Raw genomic sequence first — 21,578 nt, forward strand, 5'->3', positions numbered from 1 at the left:
GCTAGCAATAAAACAGGGAAGTAAAGTAGTGGAGATAAAAGCAAAAGCCTGTAATACGTTGCGACACAAGGCTTTACATGTGCAGCGTAGGAAAGTCATTAAAAAAAAAATCTTACTGCGATTTAAAAAAAAAAAAGCCATGTTGCCTGTCAAATATTAATGACCCCCGTAAAAGGCTTTGCTGCTTGTCTGAATTTATAAACGGAAAAAGCGCAAAATGACTTTCACATCTCAGTACGACCACACCCGATATAACATACACACACACACACACACATAATAAGCATCCCAAGCAACTATGTGCGTGCATGTGCTCGTGCATGCCTTGTGTTTATGCAGCACTCATTATTCACTTTTCCACTTCCTGTGACTCACCAGCAGAAGAGGAAGCTCTTTACAGCCTCACCTTTCTGATTTTTTTTTCATTTAAATACGTATCATCGCGCCCACCAAACAAAGGCAGGAATTTGTGTTGTTGTTTTTTTGGGGGGTTATTTTTGCTTGACGAGTAGATTCCTTTATTTGCTTTGGTTACTAAAGCTGCATTATGGAGCGGTTACATAAGCACATTGCTTGTTTAAGTGTGTCATGAGTGGAGAGTGGCTTATGCAACGTTACAAGACGGCGATCAAACGCGACGAGCCTTTGTTCCCGCTTATCTTCAAATCCAAGATGTGTCATTTGCGCTGATGAAAATTGCTCTCTATGGGGGATCAAGCAGGCAATAGGAGAGGTTGGAAATATGAATAATTAGCAAGCAAAAATCGCAGAAAGTGCAGAAGCACATAGCCGCATTTTGGAATAATCACTTACCGTATTATCTCGCATATACGCCGCATTTGTTGCCCAAAAAATGATGACTGAATTGAGGGTGCGGCTTATATGCGCATAAATTAGACTTGACGTGCACGAAACTGCAAGGTGACAGACAAAATGTCGTAATGTAAGACAATGCGGCCGATACGGTCATTTATTTATAAATAGATAAAATGCTAAACAAAATTTATTTTGACGTCTATGAATGGAATTCAGGAAAAAAACATATCTTGCATAACACGTGAAAAAACTCACTGTATTGATTTGACTATAACGCGCACCCATAATTGGTGACTAAAAATTGGTATGCATTTTTTTTCCACTTTTTCTCAGCTCACACCAAGGATTGCGTTGGTAAATTGCTGGACATGTTGCCATGACAAAACATTTATTCACAACATATGGTACGAAAACCTGGTAAAACTAACTACCAGTATGAACACAATTTTTAAATAGAATTTGCAATTTTAGATCCTTAAAGTCTAATTCATCATGATAATATTTTAACATTTTCTAAGTCTGATTCATCATCATCAGACTCACCAAACAATTGATTCCATTCTTCTTGAATTCTTGTGAGCATCGGCCAATAGAGCTGTCAAGGGGACTTTTTCACCGGCGGGGGGCAGTGTTTCACCTGGATTTGTGTATAACGCGCACCCAAACTTTACTTCAGTTTTTTGGTACAAAACTTTGTGGGTTATACTCGAATAAGTACTTGTGCCTGCCATTGCTCGAATGTGTAATCAAGCAATTGATTTATACAGTATCCAAAATACTACGAGCAATAATTTTTCTTAAGATTTTCCCTTCAAAGTAACACATTTGTACTCCCGATTAAAACCATGAATATGGAGGTGAAAATTGTGAATCACGAGGCGTTTCAACGATTTAAGACAATTTTAATGGTGCGGCTTATACACAGATGCGGCTTATATGCGAGAAAATACGGTAAGTCTTTTTTTCAGATTTTTCAAATTTCTGATTTAACTCAATTTCCAGAGGCCAAATGTAGATTTTTTTTGCCCTAAACCTGATTAGTTTATTGTGAACTTATTGGTGCCTGTGTTGCCTTTAATTGCAAGTTACCAGACAGTAAAGGGGAATCATGCAACACAAAAACAATTAAATATATACTATCCAGCCATGCCATTTATCATTTTGAAATTTCAGTATGCTAATATTTGTGCAAATGCCTTATGAGATAAAAACAGGGATTAAATGTGTTTACTATAGAGCAAGAAATCTATGAACAAGTGTGTGTGTGTATAGTGCAAGGCTAAAAAGTAAATAGTGCATTGACTCATTTGTCAACACTTCACACTCGCATTCATAGGGCGATGACAGATAGGGGGGAGGAGCCACTACCTACTTTCGAAAAACAACTTTAAATGCTCACAATTTTGTAGATGGCTTCCAAAAATGTACATGGAAAAAAAATGTGAGTTGCTTGTGATAAATGAAAGAACACCCTAGGAGAATGTAAAAATAATAATCATTAAAAAAGTGACAAAGGAACAGAAATAATCACTAGTTTGTACTGTTAAGTACTGGAAAAAAACAGTATAAAGTATAAATGTTTATTTTTGAGAGTTTTGCGATTAGGGAGGAAGCAAAAAGAATAGTAGACTTACTGGTGTTTCTTTCATTCATTTTGTGTTCCGCTTATCCTTACAAATAGTTATTTTTTTTTAAATTGTCATCATTTTAGCTACAACTACATATGAGTTGTGTTCCATATATGTTATCTCGTCCGACATAAATTTGTCAGTCTATGTCAGTTTGTGGAAAGCTTAGTAACTGTGCCTGATAGAAGCGCCAGGATTTCTGTACCAGGCCTCAAAACGTTTGCCCCCTCCCCCAACCATGCTACTACCACCTTTACCATGCAGCTGACCTTTTCTATTTAATCCAGCATGTCGGATAAAGGTCGCAACTGTTTTTGCAATTGGAAACGATACCGGCTCCCGATTCCACACGTAAATGTTTCCATTACACTTGAAAACAAACATGCAAATACAATGAAAGAAAACAAGACCGTCGATTTTGAGTGTATTTGTGGACCAGTTTGGACAGATCTGCTTTGCTCTTTTAACATTTACGATTCCGCCACAAAAAAGACTATCAATGGAAGGACTAGGTTAAGTTGGGAACATTTTGGAACACGAATATAGCAAATTCAGAATTAAAGCATTTTCTCGTCAGTATATGGTTAATGTCAACTTAATTTCACGTGGGCCGGACCATTTTAGATATAATATTTAGATTTTTTATATATATAAATGGATTAAAAGAACTGGATTAAAAGCCCTGAATATTAAGTTTTTTTATAGATCTAAAACAATGTTTATTTTAGCTTTTTATATATTTTTTAGATTTTTTTTAAATTTTTGAACTCAAAACACAGAAAATAATTGATAAAAAAATACAATTATTGATTTAAAATAGGGAAAATCAGGAAATTTAATATACATCTATGCTCTTCATTTTAATTTGATACTAAAACAGAAAGTCGGCACTCATGATTTACTTTCCTGGGCCACACAAAATGATGCGGCGGGCCAGATTTGGCCCCTGGGCCTCCACTTTGACACATGTAGTTTATGGCATACAAACCAAAGTCAGATTTTGGTCATGACCACGCCCACATTGAGTTATTCCTTTTAACTTGTACATAACAGCAATCAGAATAACACAATGCAGCCACATGCCAAACTCCAAGATTGATGGGATTATTGCTAATCTTGGTATTTGCTAATTTTGATCACAAAGAAAAGAATATGCTCAAATTCTCTAATTGTTTCTGGGTGAGTCTTTATTTTTGGTACTTACAAAAACATGCGTGGAAATCATATTTTGGCTCATTTAGGCCACAAAATATCCACATATGTTTTGAGTATTAATCGTAAATATCTGATTTACTTTTGTAATGAATAATTAAAACTATAAATAAAGAAATTGTCGATAAAAACAAAATGAATACAACTAAACTAATATTAAATGATAAATGCAAACATATCTATAATATATCTGGTTATCACCCCTATAACACTTTAAAGTTAATGTGTTTCTTGTTATTATTTTTTGCCATTGGCAACAAACAAGTCCAATTCATTTAACCCGGGAAGACTGGCTGGACGCTAATCTTTCAATAATTGATCGGATTGAATGGATTGGACACCTAGCGCCATCAAATAACCACCACACAAAGGGTTAAAATGTTCCCGACATTTACCATTTCCAATTTGGAATGTGTGTACGCGCCTCTAAAAAAATGATTTCATCACTCTTGTTTTTATTTGAATGATCTCGCGACCTTCTTCAGCTGATTCATTCAATTTACCGCCATGGTGGACTTTCTTTCATTTTCAAGCCCGTCTTCCATTCTGTCACGTCTTTCTCTGCGTGTTCTCTTTTTAAGTCGTGGGCAATGGGGGGGGGGATGAGAAAGGACTCCAGTTAAGCTGCCCCCACCCCCAACTCCCTCACAATGAGATGGAAACATTAATCAATTAGGTGGCTCTGAAAGGAGATGAAGCTGCCTCTGCTCTGGAAATGAAATGCCATAGACTTAAATCCAGTAGAAGGGCGTTCACCACCCTCCAATTTTCGGCTCTTCCTCCAACCCCCCATTTTCTTTCTCATGCAAGTAGGTCGGCCAATGAGAGAATGATGAAGACGATGGTTTATTTGGCTTTAGAAATGGACGCTAGTGCCCTTGGAGCTGGTGAAATTTTCCAAGCGTTTTCCCAGAGCGGTAGAAATGACTTTATTAGTAGTCTTGCGCATGGTCGTGATCTAATCAGACTTGCGTATTGTTGGCGGCAAAGCAGCTCATTGACAGCAAAGCGACGAGGGGTCAACGGAGGAGGGCGGGTACTTGTTTGAATAGGCCATTGTACGGCGGAACAAGAGGCAACATAGTGTCATTATGGGAGGTCAGCAACTAGAAAAGGTTGGGGAAGGTTCACTACTGAGCAGGACTGCTTGCCTGCATTGCTTGCTGCATTTAATCTTAAACAAAAAACGAAAACTCATGTGTTTACGGGGCATGTCGTGCTTAGTGTAATGACACTTGAAAATAAAAAGGCGCCTGAAATGGAAATTTGAACGGACGCATTGCAGTTAAATATCCAAATGTTAATGGAAAGCGAAAAACAAGTTCACCATGTAAAGGTAATATTCTGAAATACAGTGGTACCTCGAGATACGAGCTTAATGCGTTCCCGGACTGAGCTCATTTGTCGATTTTCTCGTAACTCGAACGAACGTTTCCCATTGAAATGAACTACAAACAAATTAATTTGAGAGAGAGGGGTGACTTTTTGCATGGCAACGTGCTCATAACATAACATAAACACATTTAAATGAACTTGCATTACGATGCAGACACACTCAAAAATAAGTTTAATCGAACCTAACACTAAACTTAATTCTAATTTAGTTTGACATTTTGATACCTTTCTTCTCCCGGGTTGGCTCTTTTTGCCCCGCCTCCACCTTGACTTTCAGTCAATATCGAGGGTTGTTTGAGTTTGTCTTCCCTTCAAAATATTCCCAAAATAATGCACACAAATGTCCTCACAACAGGATAACGCACAACAACTTGCCAACATGAAATAGTATATATGCCATTTGCACTGACTAACAGGAAAAAAAACACTGAAAAATGCAACGCCCCGCCCAGTGCTCGCAGAGACATTACAAAGAGGGAGTTGGGACCAGAAAGACAGTGGCCATGATGTTCTTATGAGCAGCCTCTCGAGTTCGCTATATCAAAATTTGTCTCGTATCTCAAGATAAATATTAGCCCGAAATTTTACGCGTATCTCAAATTGCTCGTATGTTGGGCCACTCGTATGTCCAGGTACCATTGAAAACATATTTTCGCTCTAACCAACTGAGCTGGACTGCCTGGTTATCAATATGATATTTTAAAGGCCTTGTTTACCCCAAAAGTTAATTCTGGTCCACAAACTTGAGCATGCAACTCTTTTAATCAAGTTCATGAGTTATCACTTTTTCAAATTCGCTCGACTCACCTATTCGTAGCCACTAAATGCTACGTGACAGGAAAGCAGGCGAGGAATAAGGGATTAGACCCAAATGCAAGCATAACATAAAGCACGCAAACAGGGGGGTGGTGCGACAACTAGAATCCCTTTTAAATAAACGTTGTCATCACAAAATACCAAATTCCACAACACAAGGCCAGATATCAAGCTAAAACACACATGTAGTAATCATCAAGGAACCATTGCCAGGCCCCCCAGTCCAGATGTTTTGGACGTCTACCGCTATCACCTGTCATATGTTAAGCTGACTCCCAATATAAACTAAGCTTTTACCATTTAATTTGCCGTGTCTATTAATGCAAAAAAAGCAACAATGAGCAATGTGTAGACAATAGTACATCCTGTTTAAGTCGCCTCCCACATATCATTAGCATGTCCCCTCGTCTGTAACAAATTCGCAGTTATGCAAGTGTTATTTAATGCGACTTTAATAAGGCCCTGCTTTTCCCATGACTTATGGGAAATAAAGATGTTAGGGTACTGTGTGCCGTGTTCAATGCTTGGACGTATTTATAAAATATGAGTGCTTTATTGTTTTGCGAAGCTGGTCGGAGCTTTTACTTCATTAACTTGACTATTACGTCTGGACTTTTAGGACACCGCAGGAAAAGGTTAGCGGTAATCAAGATGTTAATCTTTCAAAGCAAAACAGGAAACGGTAGACAGCAATGAGATGACTCATTAATGACGATCACTGAGGGAAAACAAACATTATTAATTCAGTTTTTGACTCTTTTTCAAAAGCTGTGAGTCATTGTAGCGCCATATATGCTAATCAAATGCTTTCTGCCTTTTTTTAAAATGTTGTATATGTGTATAAATATATGAAGGACTTTGTTTTTCACTTTTTCTGGAAGCAAATTTCTCTTGTATATCTGTTAAAGCTCAATCAGAAGGTCTTTAACTTTTCACTTTTCGGTTTCCAAGCGATTCTGGCCAACTAAATGAAAAGCACTTTGGCTCGCTGGTCACATGTTTTATTCTTAAGCGAGCGTTTCTGCTATTTTGACTCCGAACTTTGAGCGATGACAAATGGGAGAGACAAAGTGGATTCAAATGCTAAAGGTATTGCGCCCAGACCAATGAAACGAAAGTGACCTATAAGGGAGTTTTAATGACTTTCCATTCTGGTTACCAAGAAGCAGAGAGTCTACTTCTTTGTAATGCCTGAAATAGACTTATGCACGTACGCACAAAGCACGCTTACCCACGATATAATTGCGGATTTTGTACCACTGTTTAGCTGTAATTGGAGACTGGGAAGTTCTTGATAGGCCTACTTTTTTGTAGTGTCCTTTTCCACTTCCATCAATCATTGTCTAAGCACTAAATATTTCGCATAGTGCGTTCTAAATAAAATACCTTTATGGCAAGTTGACATGGTAAACAGTAGAAATGTATGAAAATATAGGATTTTTGCTTTAAACAGAAAGAGTGTACAGTAATACCTTGAAATACGAGCTTAATGCGTTCCGGGACCGAGCTCGTATGTCAATTTACTTGTATGTCAAATCGACTTTCTCCATAATTTTTTAATTCACCAACTACTTACAAAATAACAAATAGCTATCTAGTGGTTATGATTTTTAATACTAAAATGTGACATTACTCAGTACAGATCTCAAATTTGTCTCGTATTTCAAGGCAAATATTTGCTCGGAATTGTCCTATGTCAAATTTGTCTCTTATCTCAAGGCAAATATTTGCTCGGAATTTTCCTCCTATCTCAAAATGTGTTTCGTATCTCAAGGCAAATATTTGCTTGGAATTTTCCTCCTATCTCAAATTTGTCTTGTATCTCAAGGCAAATATTTGCTCGGAATTTTCCTCCTATCTCAAAATTTGTCTCGTATCTCAAAGCAAATATTTGTTCGGAATTTTCCTCTTATCTCAAATTTGTCTCGTATTTCAAGGCAAATATTTGCTTGGAATTTTCCATCCTATCTCAAAATTGTCTCTTATCTCAAGGCAAATATTTGCTTGGAATTTTCCTCCTATCTCAAATTTGTCTTGTATCTCAAGGCAAATATTTGCTCGGAATTTTCCTCCTATCTCAAAATTTGTCTCGTATCTCAAAGCAAATATTTGCTCGGAATTTTCCTCTTATCTCAAATTTGTCTCGTATTTCAAGGCAAATATTTGCTTGGAATTTTCCATCCTATCTCAAAATTGTCTCTTATCTCAAGGCAAATATTTGCTCGGAATTTTCCTCCTATCTCAAAATTGTCTCTTATCTCAAGGCAAATATTTGCCCGGAATTTTCCTCCTATCTCAAGGCAAATATTTGCTCGGAATTTTCCTCCTATCTCAAAATTTGTCTTGTATCTCAAGGCAACTATTTGCTCAGAATTTTCTTCCTATCTCAAATTTCTTGAATGTTAGGGCACTCGTATGTCAAGGTATTACTCTATTTGTAAAATGTGTTAGACACAACTACATAACACTGTACATAACATTTTCCCTTTTCATGATAAAATTGGATTTCAGTCCTGTGAGAAAGCGAGGCTTAATGTTGACATAGTAGAATAATAAAGAGTAAATTTAGAGTCTGTGGTCACTTGTAGGACACAAAACGAGGACAGACAGTTATGCCAAAATTGTAAAGCAATAAATTGTGGCCCATAAATGATATACGAAGAATACAGGAGATTGTTGTCATGTGTACAACAGTAAATTGATGTTACTTTGTACTATATTTTCTCCACTGTTTTTTTTCCTCACACTGATGCTATATTTAACAACATTCGACAAAAGCCAATCAGTCATGGCGGTAAAGCAGTCAAAAGTAGGACACAAACATAGAATTGGTGATTATTGTCAAATAGAAGCCACCAGAAATTCTTGTTGCTTTTTGGTATGTCATATTTTCTGTATTTGAAAGCAACCATCTTTATTGAAAATATGTAGCGTACGAAAGTGAAGCAGCCATGTTGGCATTGCAAAAAAAAGCAGAAAATGATATGATGTGATGTGAAGAATCCAGGGATTGTTGTCAAAAGTAGGGCATTACTTTGATGTTGCTGAATCTCATGTTTTTTTGTACTTACTAGCGACATCATCAGAAAGTGTCATTGCGAAAAAAAATGTATTGTGAAAAAAAATTGTCACGTCATTTTGACATGGTAAGAGTGATTAATGCCTTGATGGCTAATTTTACATTCAACAAATTGACATGAAAAGCAATGGGGGATGCACAAGTATCGTATTTTCTTGCATATTAGCCGCCTCCGTGTATAAGCCGTACCTTTAAAATTGCCTTAAAATCATTGAATTTTACAATTTCTCGTGTATAAGTCGCACCATGGTTCACAATTTTCACCTCCATATTTATGGTTTTAATAGGGAGTACAACTATGTTATTTTTAACGGAAAATCTCAAGAAAAATCTGAGGTTGATTGCTAGATTGCACATTCCGAAAGGGTGTTTTCTGCACATAGACAAATTCAAAAAGGAAGTCATGTGAGCAGTACAACCAGGAAGTGTGTCCGTAGCGGTCTCGTTTGTTAGTTTTTTCACGTTTTATGCAAGATATGTTTTTTTTCTTCTTCTTGAATTTCATTCTTGGACGTCAAAATAAATGTTGTTTAGCGTTTATCCTTTCTCTACTTTAAAATAAATTACCGTATCGGCCGCATTGTCTTGCGTTATGGCGTTTGAAGTCTAATTTGTTCGCATATAAGCCGTACCCTTGATTCAGTCATCATTTTTTTTAGCAACAAATACGGCAAATATGCGAGAAAATATGGTATGTAAAATTAATAATAAAAATAATAAAAATACAGAAAATTAAATGCAAGAATATAACACAAATGAAAAAATAATTCAATATCTTAAATAGTGAAAAAAATCCATTTAAAATATTAAAAAAAAGGAATTTCCTGCCCCGCCTCTGACGTCGTTGTAAGCCACATTTCGAAGCACCTGTGTGTAAATGGAGATGCAAAACTGCATGGGGTCAACATCAGGACAGCTGGACTACAGTGGAGACCAAAGTGAGGGGGAATGTTGCGTAAGATGAGCAACAAACATGTCATGGAAAAACATTTTGGCCATAAGCGTGTTATTTTCCTTCTCTGGGTTCTGCTTGGACATTGTTCTGCACTTACATCCTGTTGTGTCAACCACTGTGTGACGGAGACTATTTTCTCTGCCTGTGTGTATGTGCCAGTTAAATGTTTGGAACATTTAAAACACCAGAGGTCAAGAATGTGTTAAGCAATACGACATGTTTGGTATGTAAAGTAAAGTGTGCCAAACCAATCCAGAAGACTAGAATTCATAAAGAAAGATCAGAGTGAAAAAAAGAAGGGTTTTCATGCAAATAATAGGTTGAGTAAAGCATGTCTATGGGTTAATCAAGTGATTATTGAGTTGAAGCATAAAAATGAACGCGATTGTTCGTAGTGGTCTCAGGAGGAAATTGTGCTTATTAAAAATGTTTGTTTAAAAAAAATGTGTTAATGTTGTGATTGGCTTTTCGGGATGAAATCATAAAGTAATGGATTTTTTACATTTATTGCTAATTATTCAACTCCCACATCTAGCTTGGTTTACTGCAAAGAGCAATAAAGCACGTATAATTAAAACAATTTATTCTTTCATATCATATTCTGAAAGTAGTCATCTGTTAAAAATTTCATGGTGTACAAATGTCTTATTTTAGTACACTTATACACTAAAGTGCAATGTTAGAACATCCCCACATAATTGTTAAATCTATTGCAGGATTTTGGACAGTGTTTTATAAACCTGGTGGGCCACCAGGCTTTTCATTCCCCTATCTCCCCCACCCCACCAGACAAAAAACGTTTTACAAAAAAAGTATGAAAGGTTCATTCTTTATTTTAACTGCATCATTTAATGTATTTAAAATCACAAATGCGGCATCTCAAGGTTGATATGTGAACACAGCTGTCCACACTAAAAGCATTAAAAGCTTTTTAATAAATGGCTTTTAATAACACAGAACACATATTTGTAAAAATACATATCTTAAATAACAATAATAATTTCTTTTATTTTACTCTCTTTGTAAAAACATGGTGGCTAAATTCTACTGTAAACTGATTGCATCTTTGAGAAAATCTGATTAAATTGTTTCATTTTTCCATTGTGCTTCATTATTTTATCTATTTTTGCCACATTATTGCATTATTATGATTATTTTTTAATTATTAACCACCCTAACCCAGCTTAATAGCTTAATAAATAAATACATGAATAAATATATAAATGAATAAGCGTGTTGCTGAAATATATATATATATATATACATATACATATACAAATACATATACATATACATATACATATACATATACATATACATATACATATACATATACATATATACACATACACATGCATACACAGATGTACATGCATACATACGGTCTTAACACTCAGCCATTTGTTTTGTTAAAGAGCCTGACAGCTGATGGGAGGAAGGATCATATATTCTTGATCCCATTCCAAATAATTCTAATTTTTACAGATTTACCTTATTTTGCTTTGTTACCAACTACATATTACAATCTCTCCGGACAAAATAACTCATTTGTGCCCTATTTTAATTCAGGCAACAATTCCCCTTGTGGCCACGCAAGGGCGCAGCTTGCCAGGCGCCGGATGAGAGAAATGCGCTCTCAACCACAACAGTACAGAAAGAGAGAGAGCGAAAAAGAGAGTGAGAGAGCGAGAGAGGGGGGCTCACTCAACTGGAGCTCTACTCTCGCCAGTCCCGCGGACCCTGCTATGGACGTCAGGTTCTACCCGGCTCCCCCCTCCAGCGTGGGTGCGTGCACGTTATCCCCCGACTCCACTTTGGACTATTACCACTCCAACAAGGTAAGAATAACCACTCTTTTTTTACTTCTTCCTTCTTTTTAAGGCATCCATCGCAACCGTGACAAGTGCTCCACTTTTTTTTTTTATTTGCCCGAAACAACCGCGCACGGTTTGGCATGCATACATCGGTGCCATAACTTTGTATTGAGGAGAAAATGGAAAATAGTCAACAACAAAAAAACGTGCTGCACCTGTTTTAATATTTGTCCACTGCGTAGTGATTGTGCGATCAGTCACTCTCCACCAGCTGCGTTCAGTTTTCCTTTACGAGCCCGTGTGCGTCTTTTTGTCGGATTTATTGTTTTCGTGATAAGAGGCGTTGAAAAGTGCACGATTGGATGCTTTGGTAAAAAATATGTTATAAGTGATGGAATATTGATTGAGGAACACTGATGTATGCGTTCTCAAATTGTGGTCTAACTTGAGGGTTATACTGTATATATGGAATTATTTTAAAAATGGCTCAAACTTGTTTGTAAATGTTGAAATAGGAGTGAGTTGACTTTTATAGATAAGAGCTGTCATTTGAACCTTTCTTCTTTTATTATTTTTTTGCTTTCACTTGCAAATGGCGACTTAAGATACGATTAGGTTGTAAACTCATTACAATACATGACGGTGAACAAAACAAAAAAGGTAGTGACTATCAATCTACATATAAAATAATGAATACATTTTTAATCATTTGTTTCCAGTAGAAGTCCAATCGATTTAAAGTAGGAGGTCTGGCATTGAATGCTCCTCTGTCAATTATGCTGATTGTTTTTATTAAAAAAAAAAAAAATCATTGGTTTCCGGTAGAAGTCCAATCGATTTAAAGTAGGAGGTCTGGCATTGAATGCTCCTTTTTCAATGCTGCAATTTTTTAATTCTTTATTTTATTTTATTAATCATTGGTTTCCAGTAGAAGTCCAATCGATTTAAAGTAGGAGGACTGGCATTGAATTCTCCTCTGTCAATGCTGCAGATTTTTTTTTTAAATCATTGGTTTCCGGTAGAAGTCCAATTGATTTAAAATAGGAGGACTGGCATTGAATGCTCCTTTTTCAATGCTGCAGATTTTTTATTTATTTATTTTTTTAAATCATTGGTTCCCGGTAGAAGTCCAATCCATTTAAAGTAGGAGGCCTGGCATTGAACACTCCTCTTTCAATGCCGCTGATGGCCCTAGATGTCCAATCCATTTGACCTGGGAGGTCTGACAGCAATGACTTGCTTCCAGCCTTACCCAAACCAAATGGATTAAACCTAGCGCAGCCAATGGCAGTCAACTAGTTAATTCCTATCAGTGGGTCCTGCTAGCTAATTGCTAGTTGTTATTAGCATCTATGTTGGGACACTTTGATTCTTCTAGGAACGTATTGAACACAAATAGTACAGCAGCATCACGTAGACAGAAAATATACCTTGCACACCGTCATATATTCTTGATCCTCTGCATAGAGAGGTTCATAATAGCATACTGCTGACTGTGAGAATTTGAAACATGGTTTCTTATGTTGTTTTTTGGGAAATGTATTAATGGCGTTTACATTCATTTCAAACGGTTAGGAGTAATTAGAGGTACAAGCATGTTTCTGGAACAACTTTAATCAGCATCTCAAGGCACCTCTGATCCAATGGAGGGTCTTATTTCACGCCACATGATTTAATTATTATGTATGTCCTATGTAGCCAGGGAACATGCATGGGCTCCTGCGGATATTGTTTTAGAACTACCTTGGAAGCTTGTTTTTCAAGTGTGCAGCATACCGGTTGATATTTTTGGGTTATTGTTTACTAATGAGCCTCTTAAGGGGGTTGAGTCTCTGACTACAATGTGCCTTAACAGCCTTAAAAGTAACACATCAGGGGATTTGTTGGCCCCATTGTGCTATTTGCGTTGATTGAGGCACACAAATGAATGCGCTCTCTATTATTTCTGCTTTTGGGGCTCTGGCTGAGGGCCATATCTGGAACTGCTATGAAAAAATAAGGTCCAAGAATGACCATTTGTTGTTGTTTGTGCTTTATATTTCCCACGGATTTATTGCATTTGCAATGGAAGAGAGTGCGAGGGTTTTATTTTATGTTTAAAGTGTATTTTGATGGCTCACAGAAGCAGACCTTTTACTTTAGAGGGCCATATGGACCACATCTTGGTATTGACAATGACAGTATGTGTAAAAGGTGATTTAAAGCAGCCTAGAGGATGACGGGTGGCTCGTCTCTCAATGGGAAAATAGGTTTTTGTGGACACAGTTTGACAAAAAACGGCAGGGTTGTGGTGTTGCGCTAACCTCTCGGTTCCTTAGCCAGCCCTTTAAAAATGAAAGTGGTTAAAAAGTCACAATTGTTAGTATTTTTCTCTCATGGTCTGCTTACATAACAGCTGCTGTTATGTGGCAGGCAGGCAGGTACACCGCAGTATCGTATAACTTCAAGTAACAGCTGTGACAGTGCATTCAATTGCCTAACTGTTTGAATAACGATGAGCTCCGGTTGGTGATGACCTTTCTGCAGAGAAGGTGATTTGGCGACAACTGGATTTTCTAAGGAATGGATGCTGTTTCTTAGCTGGGCGATAAAATGATCACTATTGTGAAATAATTTTTGATTTAATATTAAAAACTTTTGATAAAAATTCGATAATTTTAAACTGTGATTACACCATCTGACCACCAAAGAAAACGGGGGCGCTGTTGCAGGGTGAACGCTTGTTCCAGACCTACGCTCGGGAGAAGACGAGGATGATGAGCAAATGTGTTTTTAGCATGTTAGCAATAGAGGCCAACACGGGGCATAAGGACAATAACAGGCAAAAATAGCGATTGTGAGATGCAGGACAACACCGAGCCGACCCACTAAAAGATCCATGTGAATTCTCCCTAGCGTTAAAAAAAATAAATAAATAAATAAATGCCTCGCAAATACCTGTGCGCAAAGAGCAGCCTTATTGAAACTGTCCTTAACCCACTGTCCTCATTTGAGGATGGCCTATATTTTTCTTCAAGATGTTTTCCCATTTTATCTAAATTTGATCTAAATCTTGTTATTTTGAGTTCAAATGGGTTAATTTCATCCAACGTTTTATTGTATTTTTTTTGTTAATGGCCACATATGAGGTACATTTACTTTTCTTTTAGTGAGGCTGAAAATAGTCTGCTTCCCAAAGGCAATGATGTCTTCAGTTGATTATTTTATTTATTTCATATTGCACAGCAACTCTTTGTTTGAAGGCAAATTAAGATACCTGTCAACATTCTGCAGATTTTACTCTTTACTTTTCATAGTGTAGGGAGGAAGTTGTCTTATCTTTATTGCGGAACACAACAACAAACTTTTTAAAGTCATCATATTTCATATTTCTCCTAACGTTGTTACTTCGTATTTGAAAAAGGAGAAAAGTTATTTACTCATTCACAGAAGTTTGACATTTCAAATTTTTTAGCAAAAAATGTGACAATTATCGTGATAATTTTCAATATTGACAGATATTTTTTTTTATCATGATAACAATTTTTGCCATATCATCCACCTGTAATTAGAATAGCTAAATTGTCTCTAAATTTGAATCTGAACCTGTATGCGTTGCCTGTGACCAACTGATGAATTCATTTAAAGTACTGGCATTGTACCTAAAGTTCTCGAGCAATTATGCTATGTGCAAACCAGGATGTTAGCACAATATGGCCCTTATTGCATGTGAGTATGCATGTCATAATCCATCAACAAAAGCTCTCATTTCCTGTGCTTTATAAGGGAGTGAGTTTGCAGGGGTGCTTTTACGCTCATACGTTGTCTTTGAGGACATAAATGGAATGGGAGCGCAACAGTTGTTGATTGGCATTTTTACACAAAAATGCAAGTGTAAGAAATGATTTTTCTTTTTTTTCACCCAGCGGGCATCGTGAGCTCCTCTCAGCTGCGTCCAACTTGTCCGCCGCTGCTAGCACAATCACCGTGAGTCATCTTTACATCGGGCCTCGAGATCCCTCCTAATCTTTGTGAAGCCCCCGCGCGTCCTCCCCGAGTGGGAGGCTTGTTTGTAAGCGCTGAAGGCCACTTTCTCTGTAAAAATGCCTGTTTTAGCAGCGAGGTTGACTATTTGTCAAATGCATTATGACTTGTGCATAGACACCCACCCCTCCCATTTAAAACCCCCCAGGCTCAGTCACTCGGCTGCGATTTGAAGCTGGATAGGTTACTGGAGTGCTTGTTTTTTTTGTTTTTTTTCTCTTTCTCCAACCCCATCCTTATTCGAAGAGAAGGAGGCCCTCTGTAATTACTATACCATCATTATAAAACTACAGTAAATGTATATATTTATATGTTGCATGGATTTATAGTATATGCTACAATAGTTACGGGCCGCTTTAACGTCAACTTGATTTCACGTGGGCCGGACCGTTTTAGATATAATATTTAGATAGACATTTTTAGATTTTACAAAATGATTTTTGAACTAAAAAACAGAAAAATTGATGAAAAAATTACAATTATTGATTTAAAAGGGGGAAAATCAGGAAATGTAATATACATCTATACTCTTCATTTTAATTTGATCCTAAAACAGAAAGTCGGCATTCATGATTTACTTTCCCGGGCCACACAAAATGATGCGGCGGGCCAGATTTGGCCCCCTGGCCGCCACTTTGACACATGTGAGGTAGAAGAAGGAAATTTAAAAAAAATCAGGCTGATAATTACACTCAGTTTAACTGTTTGGCTGCCACTGAAGGCAACAGATGTCCAATCCATTTTGACTGGGAGTTCTGCCAGCGAATAATCACAGTCAACATGGCTTTGGACCACTATTGCCATTTGTAGGTGTTTTAAGACAGTTGACAAATACAGTGGTACCTCGACATACGAGCACCCAGACATACAAGCATTTTCAGATACGAGTACAATTTTGAGCAAATAATTATCTCTAGATACGAGACAAATTTCGAGATACAAGAAAGCCAGGTGGCCAAGACATGAGAGGCTGTTTATTATTTTAGCGCACTGTCTTTTTTGCCGCATCTCTTTCGTGTATAACGGATATCTACGAGCACTGGGCGGAGCGTTGCATTTTTTTCAGTGTTTTTTTTCCCGTTAGTCAGTGCGAATGGCGAAACGATCGCTAATAGGAGGAGTATATATTACTTCTCGTTGGCAAGTGGTCGTGCGTTATCCTATTGTGAGGATATTTGTGTGCATCATTTTAGGAATATTTTGAAGGGAATACAAAAGCAAACAGACCATCGATAGTGAAAGCCAATAGAGCCAACCCGGGAGAAGAAAGGTATCAAAATTTAAAACAACATTAGAATTAACTCTAGTGTAAGATTAGATTAAATTTATTTTTGATTGTTTTTGCATTGTAATCCAAGTTCATTTAAATTTGTTTATGTTATGTTACGAGCGCGTTGTTGTGCAAAAAGTCAGATTTTAATACTATTAAACACATTTTAGTACTATTAAACCACTAGTTATTTGTTACTTTGTTAATAGATGGCAAGTTAGAACAAAAAAATGTTTTTACAATCCAATATCCTGTTTTGGGTGTTTTTTCAGAGGGTTGGAACAAATTATTTTGTTTATACTTCATTTCTATGGGAAACGTTCCTTCGAGTTACAAGAATATCGACATACGAGCTCAGTCCCGGAACCAATTAAGCTCGTATCTCGAGGTACCACTGTATTTAGAATAAAGCTTTTTTTAAATAAAAATGTTCATCCTGTTTTGCTAAATACCATACAATACTCTATGAATACTTGACATACTCTGTCGCAGTGAAATCGTTCGATACAATGAACTCCCATTTTGGGTCGAAATGACTCCAAATTGTTGCTTCTAAACTCTGCAATCACTGATTTCATTTTTTTCTTCTTCATTTTTCTGAACCGCTTTATCCTCATTGGCATTCACTGATGTCTGTCATTAGTCTTGCTTTACTTGAGATTATGGCCCCAGTTCGTTTATATATGCCGTGTATGTGTTATGTTTGGAGTCTAAACATGACGATGACAGAAACAGAAAATTCCCAGCAACCTCATCGTGTTCTCATAGAAAAAAAAAAGAAGTTAATTACACAGAGGCGAGCATTCTTTCGCTCGCAGCCTTGGACACAGACTTTTTTGGGGGGTTTCAAATCGTGCCCATTCATAACATTCTGCTGACTGGCCATTATGGACTCGAACTGAACGTTAACCCATGCTTGGATGCCATGCGGAAATGGCAGTGCGGCGCTTATAACGATGAGATGATGATAGAGTCGTGGGCTCGGTGAGCTTTCTAGCAATCAGGCCCTCGTTCAGTTTACCTTGCCAGAAATAATGTGAAAAGGTCATGTGGACAAGCGGCGTGGCCCTGAGGCTCGCAGTGTCTTGGAGTTAATAAGTAGCTGCACCTTAGCACCGGGGAGAAAGTGGCACGGTTTTGTAGCTCTTTCGCTCAGGATGCATTATGTGGAAATACTCGCTGGAGTGCATTTTTACTTGAAAGGCTGTATTTTCGCAAATAGTGCAGGTGTGCTTTGAAATATGAATGGCCTGACTTGAGTGTTCCATCTGTGTTTGCTTTGACCTGATAAGAAAAACTCAACTCACTGACATGTACCGTATTTTGTCGCATATAAGCCACCCCCGCGTATAAGACGTGCCTTGCAATTGCCTTAAAATCGTTGAATTTTAGAATTTCTCGCGTATAAGCCGCCCCCTGATTGACAATTTTTGCATCCATATTCATGGTTTTGATAGGGAGTACAAATGTGTTACTTTGAAGGGAAAATCTTGAGAAAAATCACCGCACGTGGTATTTCTGAGATACTGTATGAATTAAAAGCACATTATTAGGGACAATATCATAAGGCAAGGGTGTTAGACTCGGGTTGGTTCGCGGGCCGCTTTAACGTCAACTCGATTTCACGTGGGCCGGACCATTTTAGATATAATATTTAGATTTTTTTTATAAATGGATTAAAAGAACTGGATTAAAAGCCCTGAATATTCAGTTTTTTTTTTATAGATCTAAAACAATGTTTATTTTAGCTTTTTTCTAAAAATATATTTTTAGATTTTACAAAATGATTTTTGAACTTAAAAAGACAGAAAAAATTGATTTAAAAATTACAATTATTGATTTAAAAAGGGGGAAAATCAGGAAATTTAATATACATCTATACTCCATTTTAATTTGATCCTAAAACAGAAAGTCACTCAGGCACTCATGATTTACTTTCCCGGGCCACACAAAATGATGCAGCGGGCCAGATTTGGCCCCACGGGCCGCCACTTTGACACGTGTCATAAGACATTAATTCATCCAGTAATGGTGAAAGAGTATAGCAACGCTGTAAGTCTTGTGCCTCATGTACCCTTGATTCAGTCATCATATTTTTTTAGTTACAAATACGGCTTATATGCGAGAAAATACGGTAAATTTTGGTTTCCTTTAAAGATGGCAACATTCCTTTTTGCAAAAAATGATTACAATATTTTCTAAAACAGTCATTTTATAAAATAAAATAAACTGCAACATAAACATTTTTTATACAAGTGTGGTATACATGAGATAAAAAATGAATGCCCATGAATGTCGACTCTAGATCTTCAAGAAAGTTCTAAATTCATTTTTAGCAACAAGGCTACCACTACAAAAATAACTCCCTTGGTGTTTTATGAATAATTAAAAGGCGCAAAACAGGTGATTTGGGGTTCTCCTGACCACAACAATGCCATTATTCACACCACAAGCCATCAATATGGTTGTGGTGTTTTCAAATGTCTGGATCAAACCCAAACGCTCGAAGGCTCGCCCTCTCACGCGACAACCTCCAGCACGCAAAAAAAGGGACACGACCACATCACATCACGTCTCAAGACGCCGTAGTAATTACAGTTTTGACGCTGATTGCCAGTGGAAGCCGCCCCGGCTGGCCCGACCGGTGGCCCTCGTTAAATCGCATTAACCTTAATTACCGTCGCTGACCCCCTTCTCGAAGCCCACGTGGTTGACTCTTTCATCCCCGCCGTCCGTGATGCCAGGTTGCTCTTTTACAGTATATTCCTGATCAGTGGCGGTCCGTGCATTTTCTCGTAGCGCCTTCAATGGGTAAAATCCACTTCCTAGCAGCATTTAATGATTAAATACAAATATGTGTGTGTGTGTTAAGACCTACCGTATGCATGCATGTACATTTATGTGTATGTATGTATGTATATATGTCCTAAGCAACACGCTTATTTAATTATATATTTATTCATGTATTTATTTCTTGACCTACTTATTACCTATCTATTACCTATCTATTTATGTCTAAAATGCCTTTCCTATTCCTGCATCCTCACCCTCTTGCCACTGGAACAACGAAATTTCCCGAATACGGGATGAATAAAGTTATCCAATCCAATCCAATCCAAATACTGGAGCTTTTGAGACATTAGAACCAGGCCAGGGAGGTGATTTCCCCAGGAAAAGACAGCGATGGACGTCAATGGCGAAACGGCAAAAATTGCACTAAAATGGGGTAAAATCCACTTCCTAGCAGTATTTAGTGATTAAATACAAACACTGGAGCTTAAATACAAACACTGGAGCTTTTCAGATATCAGAACCGGGCCCACAGTTGAAATATTATTTAGGAATTTTGGATTTAAAACAGGAATACAGTATGGCAGCGGTGGTCCGTGCATTTTCTAGCGACGCCTTCAATCCAACCCTCAAAAACTATTTTATGGCCATAAAACCTCTACTGCATCTACAGCTGCGACACATAAAAAATAATCAATAATAACCTCATACAATTAAAATATTATTTAGGAATATAGCCATATTTTACTCACCAAAAATCATTTTTAACTGTACAAAATATCCATCCTCATTTCTTTCTTCCTTCTTTTCTATCGCCATCGAAGCTAATGATGAAAGTCGAGCCTGTCCTGTCATATTTCTGGCATAGTCCGTCTTGAAAATGGCTTTAAATCAACACAACAATATATTTGCTTGTGCAGCTCGCTCCAAATACAGTTTGGTAGCTCTAGCTAATCACTAGCCAATCATAGTTGGTGAAAGCAATGACGTATCCCTACGCCTGCGACAAGGCATTGTGGTGTTGCCAACTCGAAATCTGATTGGTTAAAGCAACAGTCTTATTGACGCTTGTTTAATGCAGCAGAGCCTGCAGAACTGATTGTGAAGGCCTTGAGGCAGATTTCTGACCCTGGCAACAAATAATGGCTGAAATGTGATTGGTTAAATACTTCAATATGAAAACACACATCTGGAAGCAGTGCAACCAGGGGGAAAAGCAATGAAAGGAAGCTAACAGACCATTTGGAATTATTTAATAAGTATTGATGGACAAAATATTCAGATATTTCTTAGGCCAGCAGAGAAGGCCTTGAAGGCCCTGACAGCCCGCCACTGTCCCTGATTGGTTCCGGGTTTTTTGGGGGGGCAGTGCGCAGGGAGAATGGTATATTTTTCAGCTGTAATGTCATTCAGCGAAGTGGAAACCCGAAAAAACAAGCCGGCCGCCAGATGTGCTCCAGCCTCGATAAGGTCTTGAAAGACAGACGTTTATTATTCAGCTGCCTTTGGTGTGGTTCGAATCCGACCTGCGGGAAACGCTGAGTGATGCCTTTCACTTAGCAATGAAAAACAAACAAGGAGAAGTACAGTGTGCATGCTCCGATGGAGATAAGTGCTGCGTGGCTATACACAGAGACAAGCAACTGTATACATTTATAATGACAACATATTCAAAGTGCTCTCAATTTGTGTTAAGTAACTTTATGGCTAGTGCAAGATGGCTGACCGCAGAAGTTATTGTTGACATTTAGCATGCTTATAGGTCAGGAGACTTTATTAT

General features: G+C 37.5%; 1 protein-coding gene across 3 annotated transcripts in view; it reads left to right on the forward strand.

The window, feature by feature from the left end:
* The window catches only part of tox2 (TOX high mobility group box family member 2), a 134,528-nt gene that overhangs the window by 13,330 nt on the left and 99,620 nt on the right, over positions 1 to 21,578 (forward strand). For 2 of the 3 annotated variants that reach the window (XM_077602999.1, XM_077603001.1), the window contains exon 4: positions 11,471 to 11,739. In XM_077602999.1, coding sequence (XP_077459125.1) covers positions 11,521 to 11,739 — 219 coding nt within the window. In that variant the 5' untranslated portion in view covers positions 11,471 to 11,520. Of the gene's footprint in view, positions 1 to 11,470; positions 11,740 to 15,620; positions 15,682 to 21,578 lie in introns of all 3 variants that reach the window. The other variant, XM_077603000.1, reaches the window with a different exon arrangement.

The sequence above is a fragment of the Stigmatopora argus genome, chromosome 6 (assembly GCF_051989625.1).
Source record: "Stigmatopora argus isolate UIUO_Sarg chromosome 6, RoL_Sarg_1.0, whole genome shotgun sequence".
Classification (NCBI taxonomy): Eukaryota; Metazoa; Chordata; class Actinopteri; order Syngnathiformes; family Syngnathidae; genus Stigmatopora; species Stigmatopora argus.